Below are 19,959 nucleotides of genomic sequence, written 5' to 3'. Positions count from 1 at the left end.
GACCCAATAACTCAATGGACCTGCTTTGTACCTCATCTTAAGAAAGCTAAGAAAGCATTTTTTCCTCTCTTTTGATAAGCCTGTGAATTCAAGTCAATGGCATTTTTTTCTGCCGCCCTTTATCCTTTCACAGAAAGGGTTTTTGCCTTGTGTTTGCCCAATTCAGTGTGCATGCCACTTTACCTCATGACAAAATGACATAGAAAAGGCAGAATGCCCAATAATTAGATGCAAATTTTATGCTTGTCATTTTGAAAGGTTATAAATTCCCTCTTTTATAATGTTTTCTATAGAGGATACTTTAGGACAGAATATCCCTTCTGTACATCAATATGCTGCTAATTCCGAAAAAGAACAACTTTGTAATTTGAAAGAATTGGTAACAAGTGTGGCATATGATGAATCACATTTACCCATTCTGCTCTCTATTGAAAGGAAATGGACTTTCCCTTATTTCCTTCTAAACCAAAGTTTCAAGACATAAATATTGACAAAATAGATTATCTCTCTTCCTAAGGGATGATTCCATCTTCTCTCCCACTATATTTCTAGGTAAAAGTGGATCAATTTTACTGTTATCCAAACAGTAAATGGGAGGAAACTTCAGGTACTATGAAAAATATTTCATTTTAATTGAAAAACCAAAATTCTGGTGAGAGCTCCATCACTATGTATCTGTGTGACTTTGGATACACCACCTAATATTTGCAAACCTTTGTTTCCTCACCTCAAAAGTGGGGTTTGATAAAATCTGAACTCAGTCACATTTAATATGCCATTTTTACTCACACTGTTCGTCCATTTGTCCTGTTATCACAAAATACCTGAGGCTATAATATGTATAAAGAACAGACCTTTATTTCTCACTATTCTGGAGGCTGGGGAGTCTAAAATCAAGGTGCTGGCAGGTTTAGTGTCTGGTGAGGGCTGCTCTGTGCTTCCAAGATGGCACCATGTTATTGCATCCTTCAGAGGGGATGAAGGCTGTGTCTTCACATGGTGGAAGGGATAGAAAGACAAGAGGGTTGAATGCTGTTTGAAGCCTCTTTTATGAAGGCCTTAATCCCATTCATGAGGGAGGAGTTCTCATGACCTTATCATCCCCCTATAGGCCTTATCTCTTAATACTATTGCATTGAAGATTAAGTTTCAACATAAATTTTGAAGGGGACACACACATTCAAACCATAGCACTCAGCATACTAGAATCTCATGTGTTACTTGGTGCTGGTAATGCACAGAGAGCAGTTGCCATAGTATATCATAATGCCACTAAGTACTTGGCTCTGATCTTAGAAGAAACCAAGTTCAGTCCCTGTTCTGCAACCTCTTATAATGGTGGCCTGTCTCCAGGCCTCTCTTTTCCATCATTAAATGAGGAAGAGCGTAGCTCTTGTCTGTAGATTATATGACACAGCCCCCAATAACCATTTTTACTTTGAAGGGAGCCTAACCTTATTATGCACTCAGTAAATGATAGTTATTATTGTCATTACTTTACATGGCTCTAAATAGGATACATAAGGGTTATCTCTTGAGGAAGGGAGAGTCAGAGTTGATTTGTGGTTTTGTAAACACTCTTTTTTCAAAGCTGAGCAAATCTCTGCCTAAGTTGAAAGATTATGGCTTTGTTTATCCTTGTCTGACAGGACTTTCTAGTTACAGTCAGTGGGTAATGTAGAACATATGTCTGGTTTGGATTTCCCGACAAACTTTCAATTAAAATACCAATGTCCCACCAGGAAGAACCGTATCTGGAGCCCCTTACCTGCCATAAACTTTATCTCCATTGTGTTCTCCTTCCCAGCTTCACTGTAGACATCATGATAGCCCTGTCTCCTAAGAAACAATATGAAAAATAATTAAAATTGTTTCACACCAGAAAGAGAAGCATACCAAATTCAAATTTAGTGGACCTGTTAGAAATATGTTCTCAAAGTTTTGCTTGAGTAGCTTTCAGATTACTCCCTTTCACGCTTCCTAGTATATATATTGACGCATTCACTATGTGCCAAATTACAAACCTGAAACATTTAGAGAAAGACAGAAGTAGGGTACTTTAGCTGCCAAAGAGACAGGTGCAAAGGTTCATGAATATTAGTTGAGGAGCTGCGGTGCATATAACATGAAAGTACTGCCTGCAGGCATTCTGTGATTGGGCAATTTAATGTCAGGGAAGGCAGTGGGGAATGGAGGGTGTCACTGGGGAGTTAAAAACACCAGTTCACCCCAGAAGGGCTTAAAACAGATGGTCTCCAGGAAACTGTGAAAATGTGACTGAATGTAGAAAAGGCAACCTCTACGCTTTGGTCATACTTTTGTTTAGTCGAGAAGGAGGATCGTTTGGCTCTGGGAGGGTTGGAGAGATAGCTGGGGAAGGAAATGGTTGTTTCTCCCAGTTCCACAAAAGCTTGGACAGCTCTGGATTATAGAGCTCTTAATACATGACAACTAAAGCGTCAGAAGCCAAAGCAGGTCTTCCAGGTCATTTATACCTCCTATTAAGCAGAAAAATATATCCCTATGAGCATGGATAATGGGAGACACTGCTCATTCAGAGCATAAAAGAGAGGCATTTCCAGCATTTGATTTGAGAGCCATGCAAGTGTTGTTTTTTCCTTGGTTATCAGCTCTGGCAGCCGCCTGCTGCTTAAAACAGCCTGATGTGGTTGCTGAAATTACCCTACTCTGTCCTCCTTAACTAGTGGCTCATAATTTTTGATCACCTGCATCTGTAATCCAAGGTGCAACATTCTAATGCATATGCCTGCACCCCATCCCCAAATCTATGTAATCAGAAAATCTGGGAAAGGCCACGGAGTCCTATAGTCTTCATTTTTAACTGGCTCTCTGGGAGATTCTTTATGCATACAAAGAATACACAAAAGCATATTGAAGGCATTAGCACTGCTTTTGGTTAATGATCTTTTCAAAAGGCCACCATTCAAGTGTATGAATTCCAGCTTGAAGCTAACAGTCTCCAGAATGACTTAGATTGTAGTTATATATATACTTTTTTCCAGCAAGAAACTGTCCTGTGGTGGGGAAGGGCATGGACAAGACACATGATGGAGCTTTCCATATGCATTCAGAAACACCAGAAGGGGCAAAGTTCAAGGAAGCAGATTTCTAGGGAGTAGTTGATCCCAGTGGTGTTCAGGTTGAAGTACAGGCACACAAATGAACAGTAAGTCCACAGAGAGAAGATTTTTGCCTGCCACATTGCTGAAGACCAGTCCTGTTGGTATGTATTCACACACACACAAGTACATTTGGAGAAGTGTCAAAAAGAAATAAGAATAGAATGAAGACCAATGACATGAAGAATTAACTCACTGAATAAATTGATGTGTACCTTTCTATGAATACATGTTGATTAGGAGTTTCTTAGCTACAGCTGATAACAACTGCAACTCAAATTTGCTTAAATGAAGGCAATTGTTAGCTCTCATATCTGGGAATCTTAGGGATAAAGCTTGCTTGGGACAGAACTTGTTCCAGAGCTGAAACGATGCCATCAGAACTCAGTTTGTCCCTATCCTTTAATTTTGCTCTTTTCTGTTTTGGCTTCATTCTTTTTTTAGGTACTCTCTCTCTCTCTATGTGGGAGTCGTTGGAAGCTCCAGGCTTCCTTCTGTAAGCAATTCTAGACTACAAAAGGGGTTTTTCCTTGTAGTTCTATGAAAAGTCCTGCAATGGAGTCTCATTAGCCAGGCTTTGGTCACCCATGCATGGGAACCAATTTAACCAAGAAAATGGAATATTAATTGGTCAGGCCAATTGATAACGTATAAATAAGTATTAACAACTTATCAATGCTAAGCAGTGTTATCTGCTACTCCTGACCTGTGCAGAGGATTTTAGTCTATCCAAACCACTTGAGTTGAAAGAGTAGGAGGGTTGGTTCACCAAAGAAAAAGTAGAATGCTCTTACCTAATAAGGAGCAGTGGATACTGAGGCAAAAATCACAGATGTCCACTACATACTTATGCCACTAGGGAACCAATATTGAGTGAATTACTGACCTGATATCTCATTTAGATTTCTCTAGCTAAAGCCAATTTTATACGTGTGTTTCTATACTTTTATTCTCATGAGTAAATAGTAATGCATCTATATATAAATCAGAAAGTTTGCTACAGTGGAGCATTAGATTGTTAGGGTAGTATACTATTCTGTGTGATATTGTAATGGTGGATACATGTTGTAATACATTTGCCAGGACCACAGCATATACAATACATTATGAACCCTAATGTAAACTGTGGGCTTTAGTTAATATGAATGCATTCATATTGGCTCATCAATTGTAACAAATACAGCACAGGAATGCAAGATGTTAACAATACAGGAAACTGTGTGGAGAAGAAGGGGTGTAGACAGACTCTCTGTACTCTGCTCAATTTTTCTATAAACCTCAAACTGCTCTGAAAAAATAAAGTCTATTAATTAAAAAGATAAAGTTAGCTATAACTATTATCAGTCCTCTCTAGAGTAAACACTTCATGAGGGCAGGACAATGTCTGCTGTGCACATGGTTATGTCGCCTCCATGTAATATTGGAATTGGAATCCAATCTAGGCCCAGAAACTCTGATCAGAAGTCATTTGGGTCAGAAATGTTTGAGCATTTAAAATGTTTGTAATTTTAGAAGAGAAATACAGCCCACAAAACATGCCCAGTGTTACATAATAGCATCCCCAGCTGAGTCTGGGTCAGCACTGCATAATCAAACGCATTTCTAATTCTGCAGCAAAGCATATGAATATTCACATTGAGACTATAAATAGTCTGCCATCAGTTCAGGTCAGTTTTTGCCTCCCAATGAGTTACAAAGTATTTGCATTTGTTGGAAATGCTTCTTCCTTGTGGTAACTAGGGCTTGACGTCAATATCACCCAATTACTAATTTTTAAAAGAGTCATTAATCCATTGTTCCTGGAATGTGTCAAGGTTTAAGATCAGGGTCAAAGTAGGATATGTTGATACAGCCCCACTTTCTGTTCTTTTCCACTCCAGCAAATCCTCCAGCAATGCAGAATTTTTCTCCAAGGACAGACCCTTTTTATCTCCAAGTACTTCCCCTGTGCCACCACTGTTTCTAAGATCTGGCATTACAAACGATTAGGGCCTCATTATGTGTGACACAAATGCATGATGGCGGCAGCATTATTTTGTTAACAAGAGAACAAAGAAATAGTCTGAGAAGAGTTCACTTCTCATTTGGATATTTTTCACTTTGTGCCTTCAGACATACACCAGCTGTCGGTACACTTCTCTGTTTCTTGCTGTTTAAAATGCTCATTTGAGGGGTTAAAAGAAGGAAGGCGGAAGCAATGACAAATGAAAGAAATGTTTATCCTTTAAGCAGGCATGTCTGTCTCCTTTAATATTTGCTTTGCCTCTGCTCTATTCAGCTGAACAACCAAATAGAATACTTATTCAATAGAAATGCTGTGTGTTGGCTAGTTTTTCAAGTAGGCACTTGGGTAAGGCCTTTGAACATGGCTTGCTGTCTGTCTTATAAATACTAACAACACTAAATTGTATTTGTAGTGATAGTGTGACAGCTGTCCAATCATCATTTCTACAATCAGTGATTGAATTTTAAAGGAATTCTTGCACTCAGGAAAATCACTGTTACAGTATTTCATTTGTTTGTGAATTTCCTTAGGTTATTGCCCATACGTTTTATGAGTAATTTAGATCCATAGAGATGCTGCTGATCTTACAGTTTTTTAGCCAAAATGAATTTCCATAATCATTAGGAAGCCTGGAGGAGAAGGTTCACAGCCAGCAGGACACAGTGGGCCCTACGTGTGCTCTTCTTGGAACATGCTGGTGGTGGAATGAGTAATGGTTCTTCCCACTGGGTTCCCCCTTCATGCTAGTGGTGAGGGAGAAAGTGAAATATGAGCAGGACACTGAGAGCACACCCAGCAACCCAGCTTAGCAGAAGAACTTCCCCTTCCTTTTCCCTGGTGACTTTGTTCTGCAATCTGATAAAGCAACGTGCCCACTGATTACACACACATGGAGCATTTACTCTCTTGATTGGTCAAGGGCTCTGCAGGATATAGGCAAAGCCACTCTGGTTTGCACTCGGATACTTCTGTGCATGCATACTGCAAAAATCTACCTACCCTCCAGATGTGACCCAGATACAACCCATATCTAAACCATGCAGTCTTCCCTGGCTGGTATTCTAAGCTTCTATTCAAGCCCTTGTGTTCCCCATTAGGTGTCCTAGAGTTTACTTCCCAAATGAAAATTGTTGCTATTTAAGAGTTTCTACCCAAGACCAGGTGTTTAATCAAACAGTCCATTTGATGTCATAGGAAGATTGACTGTATATCACAGTGCTGGGTTCTTGGCTGTTATGACAGCACTTCATACCTGCCATTAGGATTAAGGGCTTAAACAACCCTCAGGTGCAACACCTGGGAACACCACAGCAATGACAAGTAGACTTGAACCTGGAATTTTTAGTTTTCTAAGATGAAATCATAATATTGCATTTTTGTTCTTTCCCAACAGAGTCAGTTGAATTTGCAACAGATGGAAATACTTCCAGCAAAAGAAAAGGGTGTTGTTCTAAGGATCATGCTGGCAAAATGTGGCCTTCATCCCACGGAGTAGCCACAGAGTGATCTAGCACATAGAACAAAACTCTGCAGGGTAGTTTTTCTTCACTGGGATCCTAAACTGTTTAGAAATGAAAGTGACCAGGCGCAGTGGCTCACACCTATAATCCCAGTATTTTGGGAGGCCAAGGCAGGCAGATCACGAGGTCGGGAGATCAAGACCATCCTGGCTAACACAAAATTAACAAAAAATTAGCTGGGCGTGGTGGCAGGTGCCTATATTCCCAGCTTCTCGGGAGGCAGAGGCAGGAGAATCGCTTGAACCTGGGAGGTGGAGGTTGCAGTGAGCCGAGATCGTGCCATTGCCCTCCAGCCTGGGCAACAGAGTGAGACTCCATCTCACGAAAAGAAAAAGAAAAGAAAGATGAAAGCTGTCTGTGCTCAATTCATAACTAGTTTTAAAACTTTAGAATGCATCGGTCAGGCAAGGTGGCTCATGCCTGTAATCCCAGTACTTTGGGGGGCCGAGGTGGGTGGATCACAAGGTCAGGAGTTCAAGACCAGCCTGACCAACATGCCGAAACCCTATCTCTACTAAAAACAAAAGAAATAGCCAGGTGTAGTGGCATGCACCTGTAATCCCAGCTACTCAGGAGGCTGAGACAGGAGAATCGCTTGAACCCGGGAGATAGAGGTTGCAGTGAGCAGAGATCAAGCCACTGTACTCCAACCTGGGTGACAGAGGGAGACCCCGTCTCAAAAATTAAAATAAAATAAACTTTATAATTCATAAAGATCAAGAGATGCTTGCTCACATGCTGTTTCCTGAGTCCTGATAATTAGAACCCAGTAGGTCTGAGAGGGACTCAAGAATCTACCTGATGACAAGCACCCTTAGCTAAGGTGATAGAAGTTGAGTATCCCTTATCTACAATTCTTGAGACTGGAGGTGTTTCAGACTTTGAAATTTTTGGGGGGGTTGGATTTTGGAATATTTGCATATATATAAAATGAGATATCCTAGGGATGACACCCAAGTCTAAACATGAAAATCATTAATGTTTCATATATACCTTATGCATATAGCCTGAAGGTGATTTATACAATATTTTAAATAATTTTGTGCATGAAACAAAGTTTATACTTTGAACCATCAGAAAGCACAGGTGTCACTATCTCATGTTGGCACTCAAAAAGTTTTGGATTTTGGAACATTTCAGATTTCGGATTTTTGGATTAGGGATGCTCACCTGTTTCAGCCAGGAGGTTTCTTAACACACGTGGAGAAAGAATTATTTTAGGTATAGTTTGACTTACCTTTTTTATTAAGTTGCTTTCTATGAAATGTTTATTCTGAGATTAGATCTACTGCCTGACTTGGCCCAGCTCCTAGGATTGTTCACAGATGCCACGTAAAATAAAATAAAACCAAAAAACTAGATTTAGCATCAGTGGAATTTTCCTAGCTCCACCCACCCTCTAGCTTGCTGCTTTACACGTGTTATCTTTTGCTGACCTTTCCCTTGGAATCCAGATTTTGTTCTGTACTTGCTCCTGTGGGCTTGATATTTGGGCTTGATATCTGCCTCACTTCCTTGAGTTAACCATCACCTGAGAGTCAGGCTTATTTTTCTCTACTCAGCCCCAGAAAACCTCAGCCCAGCCCCATCCATTCAGATTCTCTTACCCAGCCTGGCTTCCAGCAGCCTGAGTAGTATCCGGCTTGCCTGGGAGGGAAGTTCAGGAAAATGTGGAAGTGGGCCAAATTAATTAAAAGAAAAAAAAAATAGAGATCATTGATGTTCCAATACAGCAAATAAATTAAGTGACACCTGGCTGCGGAGAGGTGCTTTAGTACTGTTTTTCTTAGAGGGTTATTTTTTTTTAAGTCAAAAAATATTTTGTTTCCGTTACAGATGTGGTCATTTTTATTCTGTAACCTAGGAAAACAATATTAAATAATATCTTCTAATAGAAAATTCTATGATTCTATGCATCTCTTTCAGTAATCCAAAAATTTCAGATTAGCCTTGACACTATGTTTTACTTCTGGGACACTTGTTTCTGGTCACTAAATCTCTGCTTTTTTCTAAAAATCCAAAGATTTCCCACTCCTTGTTGAAGCATGAAAGCAGATTTTTTTCAGCCTAGTCTTCTCCCTTCCCTTTGTGAAGTTGAGTTTATGCATCCTAATTCAAGATAATTTCTGTGGTATGGAACTTTACAGAACACTGGTAGTCTGGCAGAAATTAGCCTAGTGACTGATTGGCAAGTACCTAGTTACCAAGGAGAAACGAACTCAGAAAATCATGATATAACAGTATTGGCGCCTGCACTAGATCCCCCAAGCTGGGTCTCAGATCAATGGTCTAGAATCCACAAGACCGTTTGTGAGCTGTTGGCAATCTTACTGCCCGCTCCCTCATTCCTCCTCTTAACATGATTTTTTAGGAATTGCTAGAAGGGTGGAAAATCATTACCTTCCCCTCCTCTAATAATGTGAGCCCATGCCCCTAACTTCTCCAAGGCAGATGAGGCCCTGGGGCGACTCTCACCCTTTTGAGGACCTAAGTGTAAAAACATTAGTCCCAACATCCTGTCACTTAAATAAGAAGACATTCATTCCTTATAAATAAATGGTAGTGTTTACAGTATAAATGCTGTGTATAGAAATGAGGACAAACTATAACTATAGGTCAATGGACTGTTGTGCTCTCTAAGGATGTCTGCCTTTTGTCAATGCAGTGCAGTGCTTGTTGGGGAGGGTGGTGTCTCACAATTAGCTCTGGAGTTCAACTACAAGTGTTCTAAGAAAGGGTTAGTTTATATGTCAGTCCTAGGCCTTGACACATTCATGTGAGTCAGTTTTATAACTTTCTGTTCCTGGATGCATCCCTCGCAACTGTTAGTCCAGGCAGGCATGTGCTAAAATTACTTCTCTAAATGTTATCAAGCAAAGATGTGTTGGTTAGACTTTGCCCAATAAAAAATGTCTAGGAGTAGGTCTAAAACCGGTGTTGGCTGATATTCTGTTCTTCGGAAATGGAGAGCTAGGAATAGAAGGATCTGTGTTAGTAGTTCTCAAACTTTAGTGTGTAAAAGACTCACCCAGAGAGCTAGGTTAAAGGGCAGATTAATGGACCCCAGATTCTTCTGGTGTAGTCAGTCTGGACTGAGATTTAATAAAACAAGCATGGCATGATAATAATGCAGGTGGTCTACAGTCTAACTCTGAGACACATTGTATTATTAAATCCTGTCCTCTGTCATTTGCTGAGATGCTCTTTACCTCTTTAGACTGAAAATCACAGCCACTCTTCTGGTTACATGGAACAACTTACTGTGATATATATATATATATAAAAGGATGAACTTTATCTTCTAGGCTTTGAAAACGGTAAATGCACAGTCTTTTGTGTGTGCCTTCAAGACACTTGAAAGTCACTTTGTGGCTACCACACAGAGATAGAACAAACTTAGGGATGCCTCTCCTCCTGTTTCATCTCAGAACGCCTCTCTCAGGACTCTTTGTTTCACCCAGGCACCTCAAGGTTTTGGTAAAATAAAGCAACTCTTTTTCTCTCAAAAACGTTGTTAACCCTGGTCCAAAGGTTTAAAAGCTAGGATATATGGTTTTTTTATACCTGGATAGCTAAACTTTCTAAAATCTCTCCCCTCATCTTTGGGAACCCAAATAGCTCATGCACAAAAGCCTGTGGATTTCCTTCTGTGAGAACTGAAATACTATTCCCTTTATGCTAAAGTTAATTTTCAGGCAGTAAACTTGGTTAACTATGAGAAAATAAAAACTTTAGATGGAATGCATTATTTATAGTGAATGCAGAGCATCATTATTATCAATTCTTGTTACAAAATACACAGAAAAAATATCTTTTTGTTATTTAAATATGGCATGGCTACATTGAGAAATAGTACAGATGTTAATCCACAGCCTCTCAGCTGCATCCTGAGTAATCATTATTATGTTTTATTCTTATTTGGAATTACTAGTAATAGACTCTATATTTCTGTATGAAATTCAAATCAGGGAACACCAATGAATTGAGATGATTGATATTATATATACACACAAATAATTTTGGAATTGGGGACAACAATGGAAATATTTCTCTCTTAGAGAAAATCCACCAAACTTGCTGCTTTATTAGTGATCTTGATGAATAACATTTTTCATTTACCTTGATGTGCCAAAAAATCACTTAATTCTTTACCATTGAAATGAGCTAACATTTGACCAGTACCTAAATTTGTTTTGAAAATATTTGTGTAATTGTTAAAAATCAGAAATGTAAATATCTGGATTTTAAACACAAATATATTTTAAAGTGCATGTTTGTGTCCTTTTTTTTTTTTTTTTTTTTTGAGACAGAGTCTTGCACTGTCTCCTGGGCTGGAGTGCTGTGGTGCAATCTCAGCTCACTGGAAGCTCCACCTCCCAGGTTCAAGAGATTCTCCAGCCTCAGCCTCCCGAGTAGCTGGGATTATAGGCGCATGCCACCATGTCTGGCTAATTTTTTTGTATTTTTAGTAGAGATGGGGTTTCCCTATGTTGGCCAGTCTGATCTCGAACGCCTGACCTCATGATCCACCCGCCTCAGCCTCCCATAGTGCTGGGATTACAGATGTGAGCCACCGCACCTGACCATGTCCGTGTACTTTTATTCCATGCTTTTATTTTGTGTGCTTTCATAAATCTTCTTTATTTTTGTTTGTTTAAACTTCTTGTTGATGTGGTATTTTATACATGGAGTAAGAAGAGACAGTGGTAGTGGTAATATAATTCATGACATCCTTGAATGCAAATTAAATGTATGGATACATGTGTGTTTATGGGAAAACATTCCTGGCTGTTTTCCCTTTATTTGTTTTTGTGTTGTTTTGTTTTGGTTTGAGATAGCGTCTTGGTCTGTCATCCAGGCTGGTGTGTGGTGGCAGTGATCATGGCCCACTGCAGCCTTGATCCCTCAAGTTCAAGCCATCCTCCCACCTCAGCCTCCTGAGTAGCTGGGACTACAGGTGTATGCAACCATGCCCAGCTAATTTTTTAATTTTTGGTAGAGATAGGGTCTCCATGTGTTGCTCAGGTTTGTCTTGAACCTCTGGGCTCATGCAGTCCTCCACACCTCACCTCCCAGAGTGCTGGGATTACAGGCTTGAGCCACTATGCCCAGCCTGTTTTCCCATTTTTAACTGATACAGAATCACTGGCCTAGTCTAATCTTATTTATTTATAGATGAAACATTTGAGGCATGTAGAGACTAGGTGATTTTTCTGAGGTCCTGGAGTTACTACTTGACCCAAGGCATTGAAACTCAGTCCATGGTCTTTCTGAATCCCTACCCATCTCTTTCTCACAACAAGATCATGGGCCGTCCTCAGTCCCCTATAATAAGATAGAACTCTGTTTGGTTATCTTGTCTTCTTAACTTTTCTTCTATTTCAGCCTTAGCATGAAGTGGTTTCTTTCTTTTTTTTTTTTTTTTTTTCTATCTGTGTTAAATGTTAAATGCCTTAGAAATTACCTTGCCAGGCTTTACCTAGATCCCCAAACCAACTTTATTCTTTTTTTCTCAGTACCAACGCACCTGAATGAATTCAGTCTCATCCTATCACCTATCAACAAAAGACTGGTTATGAAGTTTTTCCAGGATAGCAGTTGCAATTCTTGCCCTTCAGGATAATCACATATAAGGGGACTGCCAGCTGCAGGGTGATATTTAATGTAACTTTTACATCATAACCTCTGGTGATTCTATCTTAAAACTCATCAGGCAATGCCTAAGTAAGCTAATTGAATGCATTAAAAATTGAAAAAAAAAATACTTTGAAATAAAACAGATTCTTATTGATCACCGTGTATGTATATATACCACTGTACTTGGTACCACAAGAGATATAAAAATAGGTAAGATACAGTCATGCTCTAAGGAGCTTATAATCCAAACAAGGAAAAAGAAAGTGTACTCTATATTAAATGCATTTAGTATAAAAGATAAGTGTCTTGGGAAATACAGTTTTAAAATTATATGGTTAAAGAAAAGGTTGAGGGTCTAGAAGAATCTTCTAGGAAAAGAATTTGAACTTGATTTTGAAAATGAAAATCACTTTTATGGGCATAAGTGGTGAGATGCATTTTGAACAATATTTATTGTGTGCATAGTCTAGAAGCATATGTACTCTACACTGCCACTTAAGTATGGTTTGTGGATCATTCCAGTCTTTGAACTTTGTTACTGCTCCATGACAAAATAAGTCTCAAGCATCCAGTTTCTCTTACTGAGAGAAAGCACTTAGAAATGCATGGCTGTTTAACATGGCTTCACCATGCAAGCACATAATCAGTGGACTCAAGTCATTGCACATGTTATAGACCAGTTTGGGTGTTGCTGAGTCACGTGTGGTACCAGCTATGTGATATTTATCCTAGGTAGACCATATATGGCTTCATAAGAGATTGGGAAAACAAAGAACCTAGTCCTTCACTGCAGATAATTTGAGAATAAAGACTGTAAGTTGTTATTTATTTGCCTACATAGTCATTTTGAAAAACTGTTGTGTATATTAGCAATACAGAGCTATTACTCATTATTGACTTATTTACACTATCGCCCTTGCTTCTTTCTAATGTTATCATCTCATTACAACACAGAAAAAAATTTAACTTTATGACACTAGATAGCCATCCACAATGAGAGCAGCACAAAAGCGATATAGGAAGCACACACAGTAAAGGGGTAGGCTAAAGACAAACAGAACAATACACAGAGCAGAGAAAAGGAGACGTCAAGCAGCCTGTGCCTGGAAGTTGTTAGTAAAACTAGTGACCAATGTGAAATAAGAGAGCTCACATTTTCACTTCATCATAATCTGCAGAAGATTAACCTCAATGGGAAATTTTCTTCCAGAAACTGAAACACAACCTAACCTGTTATGCCTTACTATTTTTTGTTAATTTTTTTCTATTATTTTCTTTATGTTGTTATTTCCTGTTGCTGTTCCTATTTGGAAGGGATTCTTCATTTTGGACATTTTCTCTTCTCATTTCAGATGATTCCACACTGCATGGCCCGATTTTTATTCAAGAACCAAGTCCTGTAATGTTCCCTTTGGATTCTGAAGAGAAAAAAGTGAAGCTCAATTGTGAAGTTAAAGGAAATCCAAAACCTCATATCAGGTTTGTTGATTTAAAAGCATGTGTTTCCATGCAGATAGTTTCTGGTATTAAAATCAACAAATACTTACACAATTCTGGTTACATAAAGAGCATTTATTTATTTATTTATTTATTTATTTATTTATTTTTTTTTGAGACTGAGTTTTGCTCTTGTTGCCCAATGCTGGTTACATAAAGAGCATTTATTTATTTATTTATTTATTTATTTATTTATTTATTTATTTTTGAGACTGAGTTTTGCTCTTGTTGCCCAGGCTGGAGTGCAATAATGCAATCTCAGCTCACTGCAAACTCCACCTCCCAGGTTCAAGCAATTCTTCTACCTCAGCCTCCCGAGTAGCTGGGATTACAGGCATGTGCCACTATGCCTGGCTAATTTTGTATGTTTAGTAAAGATGGGATTTCTCTATGTTGGTCAAGTTGGTCTCGAACTCCCGACCTCAGGTGATCCACCTGCCTCAGCCTCCCAAAGTGCTGGGATTACAGGCATGAACCACCATGCCTGGCCCAAGAGTTACTTAGTTAGTTAGTTATTTCAAGACGGAATCTTGCTCTGTCAGTCACCCAGGCTGGAGTGCACTGTGCGACCACTGCTCACTGCAACCTCTGCCTCCCGGGTTCATGTGATTCTCCTGCCTCAGCCTCCTGAGTAGCTGGGATTACAGGTGTGCACCACCATGCCCACCTAATTTTTGTATTTTTAGCAGAGACAGGATTTCACCATGTTGGCCAGGCTGGTCTTGAATTCCTGACCTCAAGTGATCCGCCCGCCTCAGCCTCCCAAAGTGCTGGGATTACAGGCGTGAGCCACCATGCCCAGCCCATTAAAACCTTTTAGATGGGCATCATAGGATATCCTGAAAGTCTAAGGAGATGATTGTTTCATGAAAAGCTAAGTACCCAACCTCTGTTTTTTGTAGTACTGGGAATTAAATATCCTGATTGACTTTCTCTTTGAAAACATTAACAATTCCTAACCACATATATTTAACTGAAAAAAACACATTTTAAACCATATCAGTAAATTGGCAGGAAAGTAAGAAATGTCAGAAGTCCAAAAGTAAGTGGGTTTGGAACCCAAAGAAGCTGAACAATAAATGCAGTTTTCATGTTAATAAACTACAAGTATGAATTGAGCTTTGGTTTTCATGGCTTCAGAGGAACAGAGGTCACAAGACAAAGCCTAGACAACCCACAGGAGAATCCAACATGAGAACATCTCCCAGAATAAACCTGGGATACAAGGACTACATCTTTAGAGTAAATGTGAACAAGAAATAAGCTTAACTTCCAAAGAGACTGTGAAGCACAGGTAATTGTGTATTTCAAACATTAAACCCTAGTGGTTGTAGTAGCAGATGAGATACAACTGAAAAGAGAATTTGTAAACTGCAAGATAGGTCTGAAGAAATCCTCCAGAGGCAGCAGAAAGAGACAAAGGGAAGCAAAATACTTTAAAAAGAAAGAGAGAAAAAATGTCTAATCAGGATTCCAGAAGAAACAAGAAAGACTGAGGCAGAAGCAGTATTTAAGAGAAGGCTAAGAATTTTCCAAACTAATTAAAACTTTCAAGCTATAGATATAGGAAGCCCAATGCACTTCAAGCAGTACAAATAAAAATGAAGCCACATCTAAAATAGTGAAATAGTGAACACCAAGTCAAACAGATGATCATAAAAGTAGCCAAAGTTGTAATACAGATAACATTCAAAGAGATCACAAACTGGCAGCTGACTTCTCAATAGCAACAAAAAAGCAGAAGACAGAAGATAGAATCTTCAGTATACTGAGAGAAACTGTCAAATGTATAGATAGCCTAAATACTTTTTTAAAAGGAAAACAAACTAACTGCATTTTTAGGCAGACATCAACCAAAGTCTGACTCCAGTAGACCCTCACTGAAGGAAATTCTAAAAGACATACTTGAGGCAGAATAAAAATGATGCCAGATAGAAGAGCTGAGCTACAAGAATAAATGATAAGTAAAGCAAATGGTAAATGTTAGTAATTCCACAAAAAAATTCCTGCACAGAACAATAAAATAATAAAATAATACTGTCTTGTGAAGATAAAAAGAAGAAAAGTTAAAATTCATGACAACATTAGAAACAAATTTTTAAAAGATGTACTAGACAGCGGATAACCTATATGGTTAAAGAAATGAAATTGGGGCCAGGCACAGTGGCTCACGCCTGTAATCCCAGCACTTTGGGAGGCCGATGTGGGTGGATCACGAGGTCAGAATATCGAGACCATCCTAGCTAACACGGTGAAACTCCATCTCTACTAAAAAAATACAAAAAAATTAACCGGGCGTGGTGGCGTGCACCTGTAGTCCCAGCCACTCAGGAGACTGAGGCAGGAGAATGGCGTGAACCTGGGAGGCGGAGCTTGCAGTGAGCCGAGATCGTGCCGCTGCACTCCACCCTGGGCGACAGAGCGAGACTCCATCTCAAAAAAAAAAAAAAAGAAAGAAAGAAAATTGGAACCCTACTGCACTGCATACACAAAAATCAATTCCAAGTGTATAGAAGACCTAAATGGAAAATTTGCAATACTTTTAAAAGCAAATAGTTATACATATTTATGACTTTGGGGAAGGAAGAGATTTTCTAAATATGACAGAAAAAGTGCAACTTGTAAAAGAAAATATTTAGCTGTATTAATATTGAAAACTGATGTTCAATGGAATATACTGAAATAAGCAAAATTACAAGCTGTAAACTTGAAGATTTTTAAGTATATTTGTTATGGGTAAGGGAATCATATCCCAGACTATTTAAAGAATTTCCACAAACAGAATGTAAAAACAACCCAGTGGAAACATTAGCAAAACACTTGAACAAGTACTTGTAAGAAAATGAAAACCAAAAATTCAGTAAACATAAAAAGATTGTCAATATCATTAGTGAACAGAAATATATAATTAAAACTACAACAGCATACTCTTTCAAAACTATCAGATTGACAAATATAGAAAACTGACAATCTGTTGGTGAAGGTGTAGAGCAAACAGAACCCTTGATTGAACACTGCTGGTAGCAATGTAAATTGGTAAAAGCCACTGTGGAAAAAAAAAAAAAAAAAAAAAGGCACTCCCTAGTAAATCTAAAGATGCACATAATCCATAATCTATGATCCAGTATACATAATTATGTGCATAGTATATGCACAAATACATATAACCTGGTTTGTTCGTACAAGGTAACCTCATGCAGTAGTGAAAATGAATGAATGGCAGCTGCAACAACATGGGTAGATCTCAAGAACATAATTTTGAGTAAACCAGTTCACGGCCAAATACATAGTATGTAATTTCACATTCATAATATTTGAAAGTGGTTGAGATGGAGTGGTTTTTCAAGGTATAAAGGAAGCAAAACTTTACCTCTCCTCTCTTAGGATTTTTCAGCTGAGCCTGAGAATTAAATTTACATAAAGCAGATCAAAAGGAGAAAAACATTTTTTTAAATGCAAGTTTTACATGGCAAGGAAGCCTTCATAAGACAATGAAAACCCAGAGACGCAGTTATCGTTGTACATTTATATACTGAATTGGACAAAGAGTAGTAAATTGTGAAAAAGTAAGTTATGTGGGGAGCTAGAAGAAAATATTTTAACAAGGTCTGGACAGAGTTTTCTCTGTCTCAACTTCCTGTCCTTGATGAAAAGAATGTTACTTTCCTTCTAATATAGAAAGGACATCTCTGGCATGGGGATTTCATCCTTTGCTCTTTAGAAAAAGAATGAAGGTGAAAGTGGTCGTCTTGTACCTGCTGTTTTCCAAGTACCTTTAACTTAAAATAGTCAATATAGGCTGGGCACAGTGGCTCACGCCTGTAATCCTAGCCCTTTGGGAGGCTGAGGCACTACGATGGCTTGAGACCAGGAGTTTGAGAACAACCTGGGCAACATAGCAAGACCCCCATCTCTACAAAAATAATTTAAAAACTAGTCAGCCATGGGAGTGCACACCTGTAGTCCTAGCTACTCAGGAGGCTGAGGTGGGAAGGTTGCTTGAGTGTAGCAGTTCTAGGCTGCAGTGAACTATGATTGCACCACTACATTCCATCATGGGTGACAGAGGAAGACCCAGTCTCTAAATAAATAAATAAATAAATGTCAATATGCCAGAGCAGCATATTTTTGGGTGGCATGCTCTGAGCTCCTTCAAAGGATAATAACATACATGATAAAATTATAAAGAATATCACAGGAATGAAAAAGCCAATATTAAAGATTATAATTAACCATTAAGAAAGAGTGGTTATAATCAAAGTAGATACAGCAGACTTCTAAGGTGATAATATCCCTTTTAAACACAGATCTTCATTGGCTCATGATTTTTTGTAACTTACATACATCTTATAAATATTATTATGCCTCTTCAAATTTGATAATTAAAAACTATACTCTAATGACTAATATCTAATGTTATATAAAAAACAGAAATATATATGTCATAGTTCAGGAGAGATTGGAGTGATCAGGTTGGGTTCTCAGAAGAAATGAGATTTGAACTGAGATAAGTAATTTTCAGATAGGCAGAGGACATTCTGTTCAAGTTAAAGGATGGCAGTATTAGTATAGCGGATATTATTTTAGAATTTATGTGCTCGTTTATCCATTTGTTCATTTATCAAACATATTCATTATTTGTCCTTCAAACCTCTCCATGTTTTTCAAACTGAATTCCAGGGCACATGGAATTGGCTTAAAGATTACCAGAAAAAGAAAAATAACAGAATTTTCATCCAAGATTCAGCCTTCACAGCTCTACTTTGAACTGGGTCGTATATTAGGATTCTGAAAAATATGTCATCTAGACAAAATATTTAAACCACTCTGTTAAGCAGCTGCAATGCACCAGGCACCATGCTAGGTCTGAGTATTCAAAGATTAATCAACTCTACAATATGTTTACTAGTACTATTAATTTGAGGACTGCCTAGATGTGGATGTAGTTGGAGTAGAATGATGTAAGTACAAGTAAAGGATGACCACGATCTAGGTACTCTGGAGGAAAGAAAGTCTAATTCAGGATGGTGAGAGTAGATGTCACTGAAGGCTTCACAGAAAAGGAGATATTTTAATATATTTGGAGGGTGAATGGTTCTTTCATCACATGGATAAGGAAAGGAAGTGCATTCCAGAAAATAAGAAAACAGCAACTCTCTAACGGACTATATAATTAGAGTGAACATGTAATTTATCATCTAAGGGCACTTTTTAAAGCAGAAGGCCACTGTTCATAAGTACTCTAGGACAGCAGGTGTAAACCTAGCACTTGTCTTGGGCAAGCCAGAATGAACAGTTATTCTCCCTAGAATATATTAAACCCAAGGCTAAATCAAAGATTTTTGAATACTTTATGTAATAAAGAATGCAGGAAGCAAAGGCTCTTAGATACATAAACGATGAGTTAACTGGTCCTTGTTTTCCTTACATAGCCGAGTGTAAGTTCAGATGTTAGCCATAAATGAAAACAAATTTTGCAGCCGAATTTGGCAAGTTGCTGCTTTGTTTTTCCCCAAACTGTGACCTTTAATTAACATTGCTTTTGTAACATTGTGTTTCTAGATATAGGAGCTTGCCTTGTTATTTAAAACAAGCAGTGAAACAGAAACCTATTATGTTTTTAGATTGCCAGGAAACACTGAGAACAAGACTTTTTAATCAAATATACTAGCAATTTATTGCAGTGTACTTCTTGCCTTTATACCTTTGGCAGTTTCTCTGTAACATGATAGCAGACTGGTACCTGGGAGCTAAAAAAATTCCCCTTGTTGAAAGAAAGAGAAAGAGAAAGAATGGAGAGATCAGGCATTTTCAGACACCTGTCTGCCTGAACTTTTTCAGTCTTCAGGTTGACTTTGAGAGGGAAGAACAAGTAGGAGAAATTCGAAAGTGAGTCTCCATGGGGATCTTCAGCACTGGGTTCTCCCCTCAGACACCGCAACTGACCTCTCTTCTTTGTGTTTATTCCCTCAACTGAGCCTTCTCTTTTCATTGTTTCCTGCCCCTCAATTTTGAAAGGTTTGACCCAGACCCAGAAAAATTTAAGAAGTTTTAACTTGTGCCAACTTCCCTTGTATTAAACTTCCCTAAGGACGTATGACATTACTTAATGCACTCAGCATCCCTTTCCAGATAGAAGAAATGTTCACATACTTGGTTG

General features: G+C 38.5%; 1 protein-coding gene across 7 annotated transcripts in view; it reads left to right on the top strand.

Annotated features, from left to right (window-relative positions):
* Positions 1-19,959, top strand: part of CNTN4 (contactin 4) — a 1,016,652-nt gene that overhangs the window by 655,513 nt on the left and 341,180 nt on the right. For all 7 annotated transcript variants that reach the window (XM_017881656.1, XM_017881655.1, XM_017881658.1 and 4 more), the window contains one exon: positions 13,655-13,781. In XM_017881656.1, coding sequence (XP_017737145.1) covers positions 13,655-13,781 — 127 coding nt within the window. The remainder of the gene's footprint in view (positions 1-13,654; positions 13,782-19,959) is intronic.

Source organism: Rhinopithecus bieti, unplaced genomic scaffold (assembly GCF_001698545.2).
Source record: "Rhinopithecus bieti isolate Rb0 unplaced genomic scaffold, ASM169854v2 scaffold_12640, whole genome shotgun sequence".
In the NCBI taxonomy this organism is placed as follows: domain Eukaryota; kingdom Metazoa; phylum Chordata; class Mammalia; order Primates; family Cercopithecidae; genus Rhinopithecus; species Rhinopithecus bieti.
The sequence above is the reverse complement of the archived record's forward strand: the minus strand, read 5'-3'. Positions and strand labels throughout refer to the sequence as shown.